Source organism: Pseudorasbora parva, chromosome 2 (genome assembly GCF_024679245.1).
Source record: "Pseudorasbora parva isolate DD20220531a chromosome 2, ASM2467924v1, whole genome shotgun sequence".
Taxonomy (NCBI): domain Eukaryota; kingdom Metazoa; phylum Chordata; class Actinopteri; order Cypriniformes; family Gobionidae; genus Pseudorasbora; species Pseudorasbora parva.
Window position 1 is genome coordinate 54,885,636 of NC_090173.1, and position 18,750 is coordinate 54,904,385.

Below are 18,750 nucleotides of genomic sequence, written 5' to 3' on the forward strand. Positions count from 1 at the left end.
TGGTTTAGCCGTGTGTCTTAAGGGTTCGAGCATCAGCTAAAGAAAGATGAGGCACGAGGGCCACAGAGAAAAGAGATGTGAAATGAGCAATGTTCAGATGAAAGCCCATGATGGCAGGGCTGGATGGAGGCAGCATCAGGGTCATGACGGAGCCTGCGGTCGGAGCACACACACACACCAGGAGGATAAGCGCTTATGAGATCAGCAGCCTTGACCCTCTGACTCACACACTTGCTTTGGGATTAAAGTCCCGTCACAAGTGTTGCAGTCACGAATCAAAAAAATTATAAGTGTGAATCAAAAATGCACAAGTATATTGCACAAAACTGAAAAACTAATGCAAAATTATCAGAATAGCAAACAACGTGGTCACTCACTAGTCATTAAAATTATTAACACATCAACTCATACTAACATAGGTTATCTAACATTTCCTACAGTTGGTTGATGACAAATATTATGCAGGACAACAACTCACTGTGGGATGAGTTTTGAGGCCAGATTTACTAAACAGGGCAAATTAGCGTGAGAGCACAATTTCATTAAAGCACAAATGGGAGTGGACATTTCTGCACATGATCTACTGACAACACGCAAATTAAAGAACACAGAACCTAATTTATATTTCATTTATATTTACGCTAATTTATCACTGCGTGTCTTAAGTAAATCCTAACAGTGGATGTTAGTAAATCTGGGCCCTTTTCTTTATCAAGCAGCAACTAGCGCAATATCACACGAGGGCTGTTTTTGTCCCCAATAGCACAAGTGCAAATGTGATATTGATTTTATACAACTGTTCAACAAATAAGAATCAAATAATCAATCAAAAATGTATTTATATAGCACATTTAAAAACAACACAAGTTGACCAAAGTGCTTTACAGGTTCCAAAGTTAAGTAGCGTTAAACAGACATCAATAGACACAAAGTATTCAAACCTGTAACATGTAACTAAGGACAACTGAAAGCAACGGAAAATAAATATGTCTTTAACATAGACTTATTTCACACTTGTAGTTCGGTTAGTTTGGTTCATTTGGTCCGGACCAAAAAACAAAAACAAAACATAATAGTCCTGGTCCGCTTAGCGTTCACACTGGCATTTTTAACAGCGAACCTAAAGTTACCGAACCAAAGGCACAGGCAGACGGTCACAACCTGATTGGTCGGCTTATATGACGCAGGAGCTCGTTTACCGAACATTCAAAACAATGCTCTGTGCGGATTACACGCGGTCATTTTATGCGTGTACATATGGCATTATTTTTTACCAGAGAACTCATGAAGAGCTCATGAAATGTTCAAAACATTCAAAACAACGCTGTGTGCTGGATTAAACGCGATCATTTTATGCGTGTAACACATATGGCATTATTTTTTACCAGAGAACTCATGAAGAGCTCATGAAATGTTAAAAACAATGCTGTGTGTTGGATTAAACTCGATCATTTTATGCGTGTAACACATATGGCATTATTTTTTACCAGAGAACTCATGAAGAGCTCATGAAATGTTCAAAACATTCAAAACAGCAGCAGGATTTCCTCCGTTGTGCAGAACAGAGACGGCCGTTCTGTCGTCTGTACCTGCTAATAATGGGCAACACAGGAACTTTGATGAGAAGAGCCAGGTTTGCTTTTTGTGTGTTTTTTTTCTAGCATTTTCTAAACATGCTCGTCAGACCAAATATTGATGAGGCACCTCCTCGTTGCTCCACGTTTGCCCTGTAATGTTAACGTTACTCTTTGGATCTTTCCGCGTCGTCAAATCAGCTGCATTATGCGTGGCATCTTGTGACATTACATCTGGTTTTTGGTCCGTTTACATGTCTTTGGTCCGTGTTGCGTTCACATATCAATCGAACCGCACCAGAGTTCGTTTGGAAGCGGACCGACACCCATCTTTTTAGCGGTCTCGGTCCGCTTGATTGGTGCGCACCAGGGTTCGGATGGCAGCGTTCACATGTGTTCAAATGAACCGCACTAACCGAGCAATCGCACCAGGGTTCGTTTTAATCAAACCAAACATGACAAGTGTGAACGCACCCTTAAAACCAGCGATGGAGTAACAGGACTTGATGTAAAACGGGAGACGGTTCCATAGCCTCGGTGCCGCCACCACGCAGCCTTGATCTCCCTTTGTTTTCAGGCGAGATTTCCGAGCCTTTAACAATAAGCTTTGCGATGATCTTAGTGGTCTGGAGGTACAGTGATGCTGTAATAGCTCTGAGATGTAAACAGGGGCTTGTCCGTGTAAGCCTTTAAAAACCATTAAAAGGACCTTGTATTGGACCGTAAACTCCACAGGGAGCCAGTGCAAAGATGCCAGTACTAGAGAGATACTGGAGTATTTTCTAGTTCCAGTCAGCAATCCGCCCGCTGCATTCTGCACTAGCTGCAGACGTGCCATGGACTTTTTAGATACCCCCATATACAAAGAATTGCAGTAGTCTAATCTGGACGAGATAAAAGCATGGATAACAGTTTCCAAGTCTTTGGTGGACAGGAAGCCCTTCAATCTAGCAATACCTCTTAGCTGAAAAAAGCTACCCTTAAGAAGTTAATATTGTGCTCTTTTAGAGACAATATTGTCTGTTTTGCTCAGTAGAACTATCCGAGCAACACACAGCGGCGTCATTTCTGAATCCGTGTTTTGAGCGAATCAATCGGCTGAACCAATGATTCAGTGGACCCTTCATAAAGAGAAAGTCACTGACACTCGTCAACTGTATTTTTATTTAATGCCACTGCCAATTCAATCTTATAATCTTATCAGTTGACGGTTAATATTCCTATACTGAGCGCCAGTTGCCGGTCGGGAAAATGAACCGAAATGAGCATTCCTACTTTAGAGCAGGTGTGAAATAAACAGTGTATGCGGGTTGTGCACCACCTATAGGCTCATATTACTAACATACCCTTTAAAGTCAAGTCAACTTTATTTCTATAGCGCTTTTACAATGATAATTGTGTCAAAGCAGCTTCACAGTGTTAAACAGGACAAAATTGCAACAACATTAGATTTGGCTGTACAGTCGTTCTGGAGAAAACAGTGTTATATAGCAACAATGTTGGCAGATCAGTAATAAAGTTGATACAGTTAATTTAGTAATGTATATTATTTGGATATTTAGTTGAAAACTAAGTTTTAATAACACTAAAATACTGCACTATTGCCTTTAGAGCAGGTTTGTGTTGGTCAATGGCTCAGTCGTTTTCAGTTCCTCAAAATAGCAACGCTCCAACAATGCTCCTGAACACTCCTGGTTTTCAGACCAGACGCCCATGGGGGAACAGATGAGCCAGTGCATTTGATATTTAAACTACATGGAGCTGGACGTGTAAAGGAAAACTGCGTCAGGCTAAAACTAGCAAAAAAATACTAGCGTCACATTGTGCCGGGTATATGATAGGGCCCATGTTTTTCTGTTCCACAGAAAGAAGAAAATCACACGGGCTTGGATCAACATCAGGAAATGAGAAAAAGTTTATTATTCCTTTAAATTAGTGGAAAAGGAAACTTGATGTAAGTAAAACTCAATGTCATATTGAACATACAGCCACTATGATGATAGGCCCCCCCAGTTTATTATACAAATATAATAATATTTGTTAAATAACAGTTCTTTAAAAAAAATTTTTACGTAATTACAAACTTATTATAACATCTCAAATACTGAAATAAATAAAATGTGTTTTTTACAGTCTATGGTTTTTGCATAACGCTTGATGAGTTTGATTGACAGCTGTGTTAGGCTGTCTCATGTGTGACGCGGCTCGCGCCTCTGACTTTGCCAAAAATTTGGCAAAATTGTATATAAAGGAAAGAAAAAAAATCCAAACAAAAATATTGCATTACCACGGGAGAGAACCCATCCATCAGGACGCAGGTAACGTTGAGATTTCAATTGCAAGCGCATTTTCATTCTGTGAAGCCAGGAACACGCAATTATTTCCTATCAGTCATGATAGTGTAGGGGTAAGGTGCACGGCACGATGTTTTGATGCAATTCAACCTGCGGTTCGAATCCGCCTTTTGCCGAACTCAAAGTACTTTTCTCATCATATATTAGATTGGAAATGTGATTATTTTCAATAAAAATGAAGAACATATTTGTGAAGTGGAAATAAAGTGTCTAACGTTTGTTGTAACCACTGTTCATGTTTTGTATGTACACAGATACTATTTTGTAGATACCCTCCTCGCGTGAAAGTGCCCAGGCCCGCTCACTTTTGCCCAGGCCCGACCAAAAATACAATTCTGCCTACGCCACTGCATACAGCATAAACTCCTCCTGAACTTCCAATCTTACAGCAATTCAGACCCATTAAAGCAACCACAACAAGCATGTAACCCTCTCATAAGTCTCTCCTTAATGTGGTTTAGACGCTAATGTGAAGAGTTAAAAGAAAATGCACATAACCGGCCTTGTGTGGTTGGATGTCTGAGTAAGCAGCACTCAGGGGACATGCGAGGGCCAGCAGGTCATATCTGACCACTATAATAATGAGCCGCCCCTCACAGCAGAGATGAGAAGCGCGTGCACACACACACACGCACGCACACACACACACGCGCACACACACACACACAGTAGGAGAGAGGAGGAGGACTCTTTCTGCTCAGCATGATGCCGAAGTCTTAGTGAACACAATAGTCTTACAGTAAGCACACTTTTACATGTGACTATGATGCTAAATGAACATGAATCTAACAAACACAGTTGTTAACACAGTGTGAGCAAGTGTGTGTGTGCGTGTGTGTTTGTGTTTGTGTGTGTGTGTGTGTGTGTGTGTGTGTGTGTGTGTGTGTGTGTGTGTGTGTGTGTGTGTGTGTGTGTGTGTGTGTGTGTGTGTGTGTGTAGACAGAGAGAAATTGAAGCATTAACTCACATCTGTGTCAGGGCCCTTGTCGGCCCCTGGACAGGAGAAAGAAACAAACTCATGGCACCTTTTGTGGACCACAAAACAGCACACTGTGGATAAGAAAGGGGAAATTAGATTAGAAAACAACAAACACATTTGTTTCATATACATATCAGATATCAAACTTATACCACAAAAAATACCACAGAAATATTGGGATTCTAGATACTGGTTTCAGTATTAATGAATTAATACTCTAAATAATTTTAACCCAGGTTATTATTCAGGTAAACAGCAATAAATAAATAAATAAATAAATAAAATTAATTAATTAAATTTAATTAAATGAAGAAATGAAATGAAATTATAATAAAATAAAGAAATTAAATAAAATAATACATTTAATTAATTAATTAATTAAATAAATAATTAAATAATGAAATTAAATAATAATAAAAAATAAACTAAACTAATAAACAAATAATAAATAAATAAATAAATAAATAAATAAATAAATAAATAAATAAATAAATAAATAAATAAATAAATAAATAAATAAATAAATATAGAAAACAAATAAATAAAATAGTTGTCATTCATCCATGGCCGTTGTTGTCATGGACTGATTAACAGCAAAGTTTAAGGCGGCTTTGATTCTGAAATGATTTGACCAGGGTTGCATTCTCTGCTAGTATTACTTTAACTAAGTGCTGCATTTAACATTTCAGATCCCATTTTTCTACATTGTGTTGCCATTTCTTGACAGACTCTGCCCAGTTTGTTTGTGTAAGTGTGATTGTGTAAAACATATTTTCCATGCTAAAGGAGGATACACCACAAGGCTCCGTGTTGGGTCCTTTATTGTACATTTACATTTAACATTTAATCATTTAGCAGACGCTTTTATCCAAAGCGACTTACAAAAAAGGGGAGAGCAATAGAAGTAAAGAAACAAACAAGGCCAACAACCTGTAAGAGCTGTAAGAAGTCTCAGTTAATTAGCAAAGTAAACTTTTTTTTTTTTTTGGGACAAATAAACAAAAATTTATGGATAGTTAAGTGCTATTCTTTATTGGTCAGTTGCAATTGGAAGAGATGTGTCTTAAAGGGATCCCCTGGTATTGAGACTTGTATGGCTTAATATAACATAAATGATGTCTCTTACAGAATTATGTAGTAGAAAACCCATTAAAGATTTACGTTATTTAAAAAATCGATTTGGACCATGGGTGGCGCCATTTTGTTTGACGATGGGATAGGGTAACGTGAGGAAGAGAGGCAGGATGTTTTGGTGATGATGCATGGGATTGGTTTGTGCATTAAAGTTTGAGCACAAGCTCAGTGAATTTACCACAATCTTTAAACTTTTATTTTTAAGACACAAATAACATTCCCTACTTTTGTTTACTAATACAACTTGAAGGAGGGAATGAAGACGAGTGCGCGTGAAGTCGGACAGCTGTTTGTAAATCGGCTGTACACTCGTTATTGCGGTGAACGTGAGACTGAATGACTGCACTCGAACATGTCCCTATGGTGTCGGACAACACTACAAATGGCCGTCCCTTCAAATAATGCCCTATTTCAGGGTATAGGGGGTTAATTTCAGATTCAGCCCCTGTCGTGGAGACTGAGCAGCCCAACATCTCGATTGAGACAGAGCAGTCTGTCAGGTGTGTGTGCGCGCCCGCCGATATGTTTGTGACTTGTGTAGGTGAGTTTGTGTGCACATGTATGTTTGAGTGTGTTTTAAGTACAATTACAAAGCAATTCATTGGTTTTGTTTAACTCTGAAACAATTTTCGAGTTGCGTTGTGGTAAAAATAGCTACGGGTAACACCAGCTGATTGAGGAGTGCAACCATTCTACGTCATCAACCTAGAACGCAAACAAAATGGCGCCGCCCATGGTCCAAATATAAAATCGATTTTTTAAATAACGTAGATCTTTCATGGGTTTTCTACCACATAATTCAGTAAGAGACATCATTTATGTTATATTAAGCCATACAAGTCTCAACACCAGGGGATCCCTTTAAGATGCTTTTTAAAAATGGCTACAGACTCTGCAGCACGAATTGAGATCGGCAGGTCATTCCACCAGGTGGGAACGGTCCAGGAAAATGTCCGTGACAGTGATTTTTATGCCTCTGGGGATGGAACCACGAGGCGTCGCTCACTCGCAGAACGCACGCTTCTGGAGGGTGTGTAAGTCTGAACAAGTGAGTTTAGGTATATTGGTGCAGAGCCAGTGGTTGTTTTGTAGGCGAGAACTAGTGCCTTGAATTTGATGCGAGCAGCCATTGGCAACCAGTGCAGTCTGATGAAGAGAGGCGTAACATGCGCTCTCTTCGGCTCATTAAAGACCACTCTCGCCGCTGCTTTCTGGATCAGCTCCAAGGGTTTGATAGTGCATGCTGGAAGCCCAGCCAGAAGAGCATTACAATAGTCCAGTCTGAAGAGAATAAGAGCTTGAACCAGGAGTTGTGCAGCCTGTTCTGATAGGAAGGGTCTAATCTTTCTAATGTTGTATAAAGCAAATCTGCAGGACCGGGCTGTTGCAGTAATGTGGTCAGTGAAGTTTAACTGGTCATCAATCACAACTCCAAGGCTCCTGGCTGTCCTTGATGGAGTTATGGTCGATGAACCAAGCTGAATGGAGACATTTTGATGAAGTGCTGGGTTGGTTGAGAAAACAAGTAATTCTGTCTTTGCAAGATTGAGTTGAAGGTGATGCTCCCTTATCCAGTCAGAAATGTCTGTCAGACAGGCAGCGATACGAACACTGACTGTAGGATCATCTGGTTGAAATGAGAAGTAGAGTTGAGTGTCATCAGCATAGCAGTGATAGGAGAAGCCGTGTTTCTGAAGGACAGAATCTAATGATGACATGTAGATGGAGAAGAGAAGTGGTCCAAGCACTGAGCCCTGGGGAACCCCAGTAGCTAGATGATGTGACTTAGACACTACACCTCTCCATGACACCCTGTAGGACCTACCAGAGAGGTAAGACCTGAACCACTGGAGAGCAGATCCTGAGATCCCCGTCTTCTTAAGTGTTGACAGGAGGATCTGGTGGTTAACTGTGTCAAAAGCAGCAGACAGATCCAGCAGGATGAGCACTGAGGATTTGGAAGCTGCTTTTGCCAGTCTCAGTGCCTCAGTTACCAAGAGCAAGGCAGTCTCATTCGAATGGCCGCTTTTGAAGCTGGATTGGTTGTTGTCTAGAAGGTTGTTCTGTTCAAGAAACACAGAGAGTTGATTGAACACAACTCGCTCAAGGGTCTTTGCAATGTAAGGCAGAAGGGAAACCGGTCTGTAGTTTTCTAAAAGTGCTGGATTCAGAGAGGGTTTCTTAAGCAGTGGGGTTACCCGAGCCTGCTTAAATGCTGTGGGAAAGGTTCCCGTGTGAAGAGAAGTGTTGACAATGTGAGTGAGTGCAGGAGTGATTGAAGAAGAAATGGCCTGAAGGAGGTGAGTGGGTATAGGATCAAGTGGACAGGTAGTAGGGTGATTGGAAAGGATGAGTTTAGCAATATCTGCCTCGGAGAGCGGAGAGAAGGATGGAAGCGTGTTCGTGTTAGTTGTTGAGATGTGCGTGTCAGTTTGTGGTGAGGAGAACTGGTTGCTGATGAGAGATGTTTTGTATGTGAAAAATGATGCAAAGTCATCAGCTGTAAGAGTTGATGAAGGAGGGGGAGGAGGAGGACAAAGGAGAGAGGAGAATGTTTTAAAGAGTGTGCGAGAGTCAGAGCAATTGTTGATTTTGTTGTGGTAGTATGTTGTTTAAGCAGTGGAGACATTTGTAGAGAAAGAAGAGACTGATACAAGGTAAGGTCAGTATAGTTTTTAGATTTCTGCCATTTCCTCTCTGCCGCCCTGAGTCCAGAGCGATGTTCACGGAGAACTTCAGACAGCCAGGGGGCAGATGGGGTGGAGCGGGCTGGTCTGGATGAAAGGGGGCAAAAACTGTCTAAGGAGGATGTTAGAGTGGAGCAAAGAGTGTCGGTAGCACTGTTAGTGTCCAATGCTGAGAACTGAGCAGGTGGAGGGAGTGAAGATGAAACCATAGTGGATAGGCGAGAGGGAGCGAGTGAGCGTAGATTACGCCGAAAGGTAATCTGTGTAGGAGTACGTGTTGTATCAGGAGTCAGTATGAGGTGGTCTGAGGTGTGTAATGTTGTTTTCTTTGTATATTCTCCCTTTAGATGATATTACATAAGTCATTTCATTCGTATGCAGACTACACACACATTTAATCTAATGATGTGTGCGATACATAGAACACTAGAAGTACACTAACTAAAAGCAGTTTTTCACCAACAGTAAAATAATAAATAGTAAAATGCATATTTATGCATCCAGACCAAGGGGCCACTGTCCTGCAGAGTTTAGCTCCAACCCCAATCAAACACACCTGAACCAGCTAATCAATGCCTATACAAGGATTATAATCCTCCAAGATTGGGGACCCCTGATCTAGACAAACTAGTTGGTCATTGTGCTATAGATCTGATAGATCTGATAGATCTGTGAATTGCAACAGCAGTCAGTGTCTCAGCTAGCCTAGAAATCTAGATACACCCTAGCGGCAGCAAATCTAATCTGCCCGCAAGTGTCGTCTAGCAACTCTCAATACCCTTCTGAGCTGTATTCCCCGGGCCAATCACATCGTGTATAGAGTCGGTGGGCAGGGCCATAATGATGACGGCGAGTTGCGTTTGCGTGCTTCTAGTAAACAGAGAAACTAGTGAACGGCGGCAGTCTTTCGAATCAGCTTTGGCCACGACTCTGGAAGACTTGGAGTTAAGCTTTTCTCTGAGAAAAGAACAAAGAATGGCACTGAAGTCATTCTTAAGAAGGGAAGGTGTGTTGTGAGTTTTGCCAAGCAGATACGGCGAATGTTTAATCTACCAACAAGCTCTGCTTCACCTTCGTTGCTCTGGATGGTTGTAGCGCTATCCTATCGCGTGCAGAGGGAGTTTGAAAGACAACCGTTTATCCGCCCCCTTCGGATTGAGCAACGAATGGTGAGTTTCCAGACCAAACATCTTGATGTGGCTCTGGCTTGTCAGGCTACGTCTCAGCGTCAGCATCTCTCTCTCTCTCTCTCTCTCTCTCTCTCTCTCTCTCTCTCTCTCTCTCTCTCTCTCTCTCTCTCTCTCCCTCTCCCTCTCCCTCTCCCTCTCTCTCTCTCTCTCTCTCTCTCTCTCCCTCTCTCTCCTAATCAGCAATAAAAACATCCTTTACACTTTAATAATGTATTTCCATCCATTTTCATTCTGATGAAACACTGCTCTGAGTCCTGAAGGAGACACACATGCTGCATTTGCAGAACTGCACCCATGAGCAAACGCTTTCTCAAAGAAAACAATTTCTCCATCAGTCTGTGAGATGTTGCTGCGCTGAGCAAATCAATCCCAAGGTTTCTGAACCCGAGCCATTTTTAATCAATAGCATTTTTTTTCAGCACCAACTTACACTTCTGTGCATAAAAAACACAAAAACAAGCATTCTACGCCCATTCATATATTACAATTGAGTTCAGAACAATGTGATGCATCTCATAAATCACTCATGATTATTACAGCTCAAAACAAAACAGTTTTTATTGTTTTTTGTTGTTGTTGTTGTTTACAAAGGTGTCAATAATTCTTATTCACAATCTAAAATATTTCCAATTCGGTTCTGATAACAGTTCTTGAACGCATCTAACCAACAGCACTCTTTTATGGAAGTTCAACCAAACAAAGCAATTGTTAAAAAGGGATAGTTCACCCAAAAAGGAAAATTTCTCCATGATTTACTCCCCCTCAAGTCATCCAAGGTGAACAAAAAAAATCCTGGGATAGCTTGACGGAGAATAAATGATGGGATATTTTTAAGATGAAGTAAGTTCGTTTCTGCAACTCTAGTGGTACCTAGCAGAATGACAGTAATACGTCACAATCACAACTCTAATTCTTGTCTCAACCTCCCTCTTGTCTCAACAAGTAAAGCTACTTTCAATAAAAGGTCAACATATTACACTGTAAAAAAAAAATGCTGGGTTGAAAACAACCCAAGTTGGATTGGAAATTATTGGGTTGGTTCAAACAACACACTTTCTGGGTTTGTCCATTTTCAACCAAACATGTTTTTTTTTTTTGAACCCAGCATTTTTTACAGTGTACTTTAGTTGCTGCTATGTATCATGAATAAGCAACTGAGTAGGCTAACACCCTCACTTACACTCTCAGAAAAAAAGGCACAGTGCTGTCATTGGGGCGGTACCCTAAGGTACAAAAGTGAAAAGGTACATCTAACCCCTAAATGGTACATATTATTACCTTAAAAGGTACATATCAGTACTTTAAGAGTGAAAATTAGTACCTTAAAGGTACATAGTAGTACCTTTTTGGTTTTGTACCTTAGGGTACCGCCCCAGTGACAGCACTATACCTTTTTTTCTGACAGTGCGTGATATTGCATTGTAGCGAGTAGCATCTCAATGGCCCGTTTGATTTGTCGTGTTCATGAACCGTTTGATTTTTGAAGGCCTATTTTGAAGGCAGTGAATTTAGTCTTGCACTTCTGTAACTGAGTGATTTACCCATGTAAAGCGTCAGTCATTGACAGGTCTAAGCGAACCACTCTCAATTTTTTGGTGCTGCTTTGGCACTCAATGTTTACACTTTTGGGGGGCGATAAACCCAAAAATTGCATACTAATATTAGTCATAAGAGGTCGACCGATAGTGGATTTTACCGATACCAATAGCTAGTTTGGACCTCGCTTGCCGATAACCGATTAATCGACCGATAGTTTTTAAAAAGATACTAGATTAAAATATAATAATAATACATAAAATAACAGGTAAAAAAGCAGTGCTGAACTTTATTACAAGAAATTAAAAAAAGACCTGAACCATGAAAATGTGTTAAATTTCATATGTAAATATGAAAATATTAAAATGAGTTACAGAAAATAACTAAAACATTAAAATATTACAAATAAATGTTTCGTTAGCTATAACCTAGATGTAATGTAGATGTATGTAAATGTCAGGTAACAGACTGCAAATCCCATTTGTTAACAATGATGTATTTATTTAGCTAGCTTACATGAACTAAATGCATTATGTAATGTACATTTTACAGCATGTATTAATATTCGGGCAATACTTCTACCTTAATCATTCATGTTAGTTCATAGTGCATAAAAAAGGTTAACAGATAAAACTAACAATGAATAATACTTCTACAGCAATTATTAACCTTACTTAATGTTACATATTGAATATTATTGTATTATATTAAGTGTTATCATTTCATATAAATCCAAACAGTTCGCTTTTTTAGAACACGACGGTTTTCTTATCAAAATAACAACATATGTATGTATTGACGTCTAATGCGTTTACATTTCTGTTGGATGCATGATACAGTTTCTCACATCAAAAAAAGTTTCTCAGTTACATCGTTTTAAATGCTTGAGGTAACCGTTGCTGCTAATATTAGTGTCCTGTCAGCCTCAACGAGAAAGTACATATACTGCTGTTCTTCCCCTGCTAAAGCATCTAGTCAACAAATCAATTACTTTATAATGACTTGGCAACATGTACTGAAGTGTTCTGTATTCATACCGTTTCTCTGTTGGTGTTTCAAACGCGCATCAGATGTGTCAGCTCTGTGCAGCGTTCGGTGAAGCGCGTAGCCTCACGTGTCCTCACGTGTTAATGTAAACAGTGATAGTTTTTCATTTGGCCTCTAGAGGCCGCTCTCGTGCTATATAATGCCAGCAGACCCTTCTCAGAGCTCTCGTTGGCTACTGTGAAATGACAGCACCCTTCTCAGCCTCTCCCGCAACGGACGCAAACCAGAAAAACTATCGGTATTAATTTTTTCCCGATAACCGATTGTTCCACCAATCAGCTATTGGTGCCGATTAATCGGCAAATCCGATTAATCGGTCAACCTCTATTAGTCATTAAACAATAAACAGGGTTAAGAGAACGTATTTGAACAAAATATCTTACATACTTCACCTTTAACAATGTATAAAGATACATTTCCAAAATATAGTTGTAAAATCCACAGCAACACTGTGAGGGATAGAATAAATCGATGAATGTAAGGGCTTGTACTCAGTAAAACTTGTTGAACAACAACAGTGGAAATCCAAATGGAGTAAAGTCCTCACAGGTTAGCTGGAAGGTTCTCTCGTGCTGATCTCTTGTATTACACACACAGCTGAGAGGGGAGATCTGTTTAAATGTCACCAGCATCAGCTACATTATCGGCACACATGCCTCCCACAAACAGCCGAGAGCTGGGAATGACTCCAATCCATCCAGCCCCTATCAACAGCTCCATACAAACACCAACCTTCAATTTATATTGGGCTACAGTCATTTAGATTTATAGTGTCGAGTGTGGCGTCTCATCCTGACACATGACAGACTGAGTGTGAGTGATGACAATGATGAGGCATGATTTAATGAATATAAGCGACAGAACGGTATGAAAACATGACGCATTTTGATGAGCTAATGAAACTATTGCATCATAGTGGATGAGTGATGCCATATAAGATGAGTGCAGGAAAACATGGCAACATAAAAATTGAACCTCATAAGGAAGTGCATAAGAGTCTCGACTCACAATAGATTCCAATAAACTATTATATTCGGTGCTTTCAGCATTAAAGGGTCCATGAACTGGCTTTTTAAAAAATTACTACTATAGTCTGAGGTCAACGTATGACGTCCCTGAAGTCAATTTATTACGTCTGTGTGGTATTTACATTCAAAAACATCATAATCAATAAGTAATAGGCTATTTTCTACCCTCGTTTTGAGCCTAGCTCCTGAAACACTCGGTGCCGCATTGAAGACTTGGAGGTAAACGCCCACTGCTATGATTGGATAACAGTTTTGCATATTATAATGAGTTTTTGACTCCCAGAGTCTAATCCCGAATCGCAGGAAAATGAACCAACAACACCTCGTATATAAAGGATACTCCAGCCTGTGACAGCGCTATCGTTAATTATGTTCATTTTTTAATCCTTCATAGTTGGACCCTTCTGTGACTGGTTAGACACGTACACATAATCATTAGATATCAAATCATTCCTGTCTGATCCAATATAGAAGGCTTAGCATTGTTTTTTAAAATCTCATTCTGTCTGCAAATCCAGTTTTGACCTGTCTTGTTTACAAAATAATCAGCGGTGAAATGAAAAAATAGATATATATTTCATTAAATATGAAGCTCAACCACATTTCTAATATTGGAAACCGAAGGAAGCTTATGCAGCAACAACCAGAAACTCTGAAACTTACAGGATATTCTTATATTAACATGACCTTTTTCAAAAGTTCAAGGGAAAGTTCTCAATTCATGACCCCTTTAAATACAAATATCATTTACATTTGTCTCAACTTGTCTGCCATTTTAGAATTAGTTTTTCATCTAATCTGTAGCCATCGGGGGATTTATTCCCCCCAAACCAGCTCAATGCAAGGGTTAGGGTCGCAACCAATTCTAAAGATTTCATTACTCATGTCAAACACAGTGCCAAGAAATAATAACCCATAACCCTACCCTACACCCTATCCTCAACCAGTGAACTTGAGATAATCCAATGTCAGTCAGACGTCATATTTTGGTGAAAGAGAAATGATAAATGAAAGTTGGGTTAATGTCTAAACCCAACGGGATTTTTGGTTGGAATTAACATCGCACTGTAAACAAAAAAAATCATAAAAGAGGGTGAAATGTATGGCAGCATATTACATTTCTGAAGATCTCAGCAGAGGAGGGTTAAACAACTCCCCAAACAGCACTACTATTACTAAACAGATTTATTAGATTTCTGTTATTCATCTACAAAAGTTCTTATTAATAATTAACAAAGGTTTAGATGTTAATGTTTTATTAAAATTATGTTTGGTCACCATTATGGTGATCAGTGTTTGCTTTAGTTGGGTAGTTTTTCTCTGGCTACTGTGTGATTGTTATGGCAAAAAAAGAGAAACGTGATCAGATGATATTGCCTACTTGATGATAAAGATATGATCAACATATAGTGGTCTACAGTATTCACTGATGCCATCCAGAATCGAATCTTTTGATGCACAATCGTTTTGTGTTATTAAATATAGCAAGTCCACATTGTCCACTAAACATTTGGATCTCCAACATCTATTAGACTCACTCAGACATCAATAATCAGCGTATGAATCTCAACAATGGTGACATGCTTAATGCCACAATACATTCAATGTCTACCCAACGTTGGAGCTTGACGTCAACCCTACTTTCATTTACTACATCCAAAATCTACATCCTGTGCCTGCTGAGTATAATGCCTAAAAAAGGCTGAATAGGTAGGCGGATCACTAGTGTTTGAGACAGATACGTTGCCCAAAGTCAGATGTTCATATTCAGGCGAAACCTCACACACGCAGGACCTGGAGAGACAACATTGATTGATTGATTAAATGGTGAAAATGTGTTTATGTGAGACGGCACAGTTTGTGTCCTGCTGTTTGTTTCTCTCATTTCCCCATGAGTTCATTACCGCCATCAATAGCATCCTCCAAAACACAGCCATCCAGCCAGCTTCCTCTTCCTGATGCTCCATTGACACTGTCCACACACAGGAAGACAATCACCGAGACATCTTTAGGAAGTCTCAGGATTGGGTCTTAATTTAGAAGCACTACGATTATCTTGTTTATTCTCTAATACTGCAGTATGGAAGGGTTTTAACAATGCAGATGCTGTTGCAATTCAAACACACATGCAGATGCTTTCCAATTATCCATCTGCATCCTGCAAACATATCAGTCTCCAACAGGTTACACCACCAAAAAAACAGCTGGAAACCATCAGTTGGCCATGGTAACATTCAAAAAACCATCTTGGGGACGATAATGCAAATAAAAGCAGGCGTTTGTTGTCAAGACCACATGGGGAATTCATCAGTCCTGCATTCCAGATGTCACAGGAACAGATATGTGGAGCTCAGCAGATATACGCAGGTGTGAATCAATCATCTTCACAGCACGTTTTCAGCTGCATTTGTGTCACTGAGGGACGGAGATGCCACACAGCTGCATGATAATCGTCTCCCTCTTATAGAACACATGAGGACAGTCCGGATCTGTGTGTGGGTGTACAATATGTGGAGATGTGAAGCTGTGGAAGCGCAGAAACTGGAGCTATTTGAGCATAAAGCCCAAAGTATACTTTGCCTGTCTGTGTGCAGCCCAATTTTTGAGGCCGCGCGGACGGTGCACGTACAACAGCACACATGCAAGAAAGACAGAAGAGTCACAACAATCGTACTGGGCATGTGTCAAACCTCGGCCGTCCATGATCATCTGCGGTTGAGTATTCTTTGAAAGTTGTGTGGACACGACTGCGCACGAGACATGTCAGGATGCGGAAAATTATGTATACCTGGGTCTCAAAGGGTTAGTTCACCTAAAATTACATTTCAGTCCTCAAATTAAGATTCAAACGGTCGTGAATCAGCGAATTGATTCATGATTCGGGTCGCGTGTCAAACTGCTGAAATCACGTGACATTGGCGATCTGAATCATGAATCAATTCACTGATCCACAACCGTTTGAATCTTTATTTGAGGATTGAAAACAAACCAGGAAGAGAAGTCAATGATGAATAAAGTCGTAGTTTTTGTTATTTTTGCACCAAAATGTATTTTCGATGCTTCAAGAGACTCTAATTAACCCACTGATGTCTCATATGGACTACTGCGATGATGTTTTTATTCCCTTTCTGGACATGGACAGTATAGTGTGCATACACTTGCATACGCTCTCGGACTAAATATAAAATATCTTAAACTGTGTCTGAAGATGAACGGAGGTCTTACAGGTGTGGAGTGACATTAGGAGGAGTAATTAATGACATCAATTTCATTTTGGGGTGAACTAACCCTTTAATTCAGAGTCAATGCCTGATAAACCATAGAAGCCCCTTTTACACAGAGATTCTGGAAAATACACTGATAATGTATCCTGGGACTGTCCATGGTTCATTCACACGGCCCGTGATTTTCTGGAATCTGTGCGTGTGTTCACAAACACCCCGTTAAGATCCCACGAGACATAAAGTCAAGTCACTTTCATTATATAGCGCCTTTTACAATACAGATTGTTTCAAAAGCAGCTGATAACAGGAAAACGTGTATTATCAGGACATGTAATGTCTCCAGAGCATCTTAAGTTTGCTTATGATCTGTGATTTCTCTCTAAAAAAACCTAGCTTGTGCATTTTCCCCCTGATTCGATTATAAATTAGCGCATTGCGTACCCTTCCACTAAACTGGTGAAAGATCTCAGCTTTAGTGTCATCACTACGACCCACCCCTTACAGCATTGGTCCCCATTGGGCTGTGTTCACACAGGGCATGTTCCAGGACTGATCCCGACAATTTTACTATAGGTCCCCATCCCCGAGATGTGTTTGCGTTCACACAGAAGGCACTCTAGTGAGAGAGAGTGAGAGTGTGGCTGTAGCTTATAAGAGTGTATTAGTATTTTTGGTTATTATCGTGTTTCCACCGCAGGAATTTTCCCCAACTAGGTCCTGAGGGAAACCAATGCGATAGAGACGGCTGGAATAGCAGCCTCTCGTAAATAAAAGCTTTAGCGTATGTTCTGTCAGGAAGATTCAATATTACGTCATGTGTCACTTTCAGACCTAACCAGTCAAGTCCTAATCCACAGAGTATAAAAGATGGTCACTTACACATGCCTGAGTTTGCAGATGCTGACGCCGACAGTTACCTCCAACCTCCCCACCACCACCAGGATGGTCCCCGTCTATACTTCCCGGGGGTCGACTGCACCCCTGCCTTCATCTTCAGGCAGGATATGCAGAGTCTGTTACCCTCAAAACGGAAGTTAAGGATGGGACCTTTGCCAAATAACTCTAATTATCATACTTGCTGGACTATCAATACATTTGTTAATTTTTGCAATTTATCTGGCTTCCGAATCTTCCTGGTAGAATTGCTCCAGAAGTCTTATTAAACGTGCCTTTTGCAGAGAGTTTGTCTGCCCCAACCTGCTGAACAAATTGCAGGAACTTTCCCCAGAAACTAGGGACTTTGGAGTGGTACTCTGTGTTTCGACCGCAGGAACCAGCTTATAAATTAAGTTCTGGGTAAAAATCCTCCCTCAGAAAGTCTCTGCTCACGAGGTAGTACTTTTTCAATGTTCAGGAGCTTTCAGGGGTGGGACTTGTGTACTGAACATGCTGATTGATTGAGACAAATCTTCACAGTATTTTAGCAACAGGTCTGGGGGGGGAAAGTTCCTGGGACAAAATGTTTCAGGTAATTTAGGTGGAAACGTGGCTTTAGAAATTGTCCATTTATTAAAGAGTTAGTTCACCCCAAAATGTAAGTTCTGTCATTAATTCCTCTCCCTCATGTCGTTCGACACTCGTCAGACCTCCGTTCCTATTCAGAACACAAATGAAGATATTAGTGTTGAAATCCGATGGCTCAGAAAGGCCTTCATGACACCAATGTCATTTCCTCTCTCAAGACCCATAAAGGCACTAAAGACGTCGTTACAAAGCCCATCTCACTACAGCGGCTCTACAATCATTTTATGAAGCCACGAGAATAGTTTTTGTGCGCAAAAAAACTAAATAACGACTTTTATAGTGATTGGCTGATATCAAAACAAAGTTTCGGACCGTTATCAATCAGTGAATCGATTCGTGCATTGTAAAAACTATTCTCATCACTTTATTAAATGATTGTAGAGCCGCTGTAGTGAGATGGGCTTTGTAACGACGTCTTTAGTGCCTTTATGGGTCTTGAGAGAGGAAATGACATTGGTGTCAATGAAGGCCTT

The 18,750-nt window shown here is 40.2% G+C and overlaps 1 protein-coding gene across 2 annotated transcripts in view; it reads right to left on the bottom strand.

The window, feature by feature from the left end:
- The window catches only part of prkcab (protein kinase C, alpha, b), a 316,495-nt gene that overhangs the window by 215,200 nt on the left and 82,545 nt on the right, over window positions 1-18,750 (bottom strand). For both annotated transcript variants that reach the window (XM_067424611.1, XM_067424603.1), the window contains exon 3: window positions 4,896-4,978. In XM_067424611.1, the coding sequence (XP_067280712.1) occupies window positions 4,896-4,978 (83 nt within the window). The remainder of the gene's footprint in view (window positions 1-4,895; window positions 4,979-18,750) is intronic.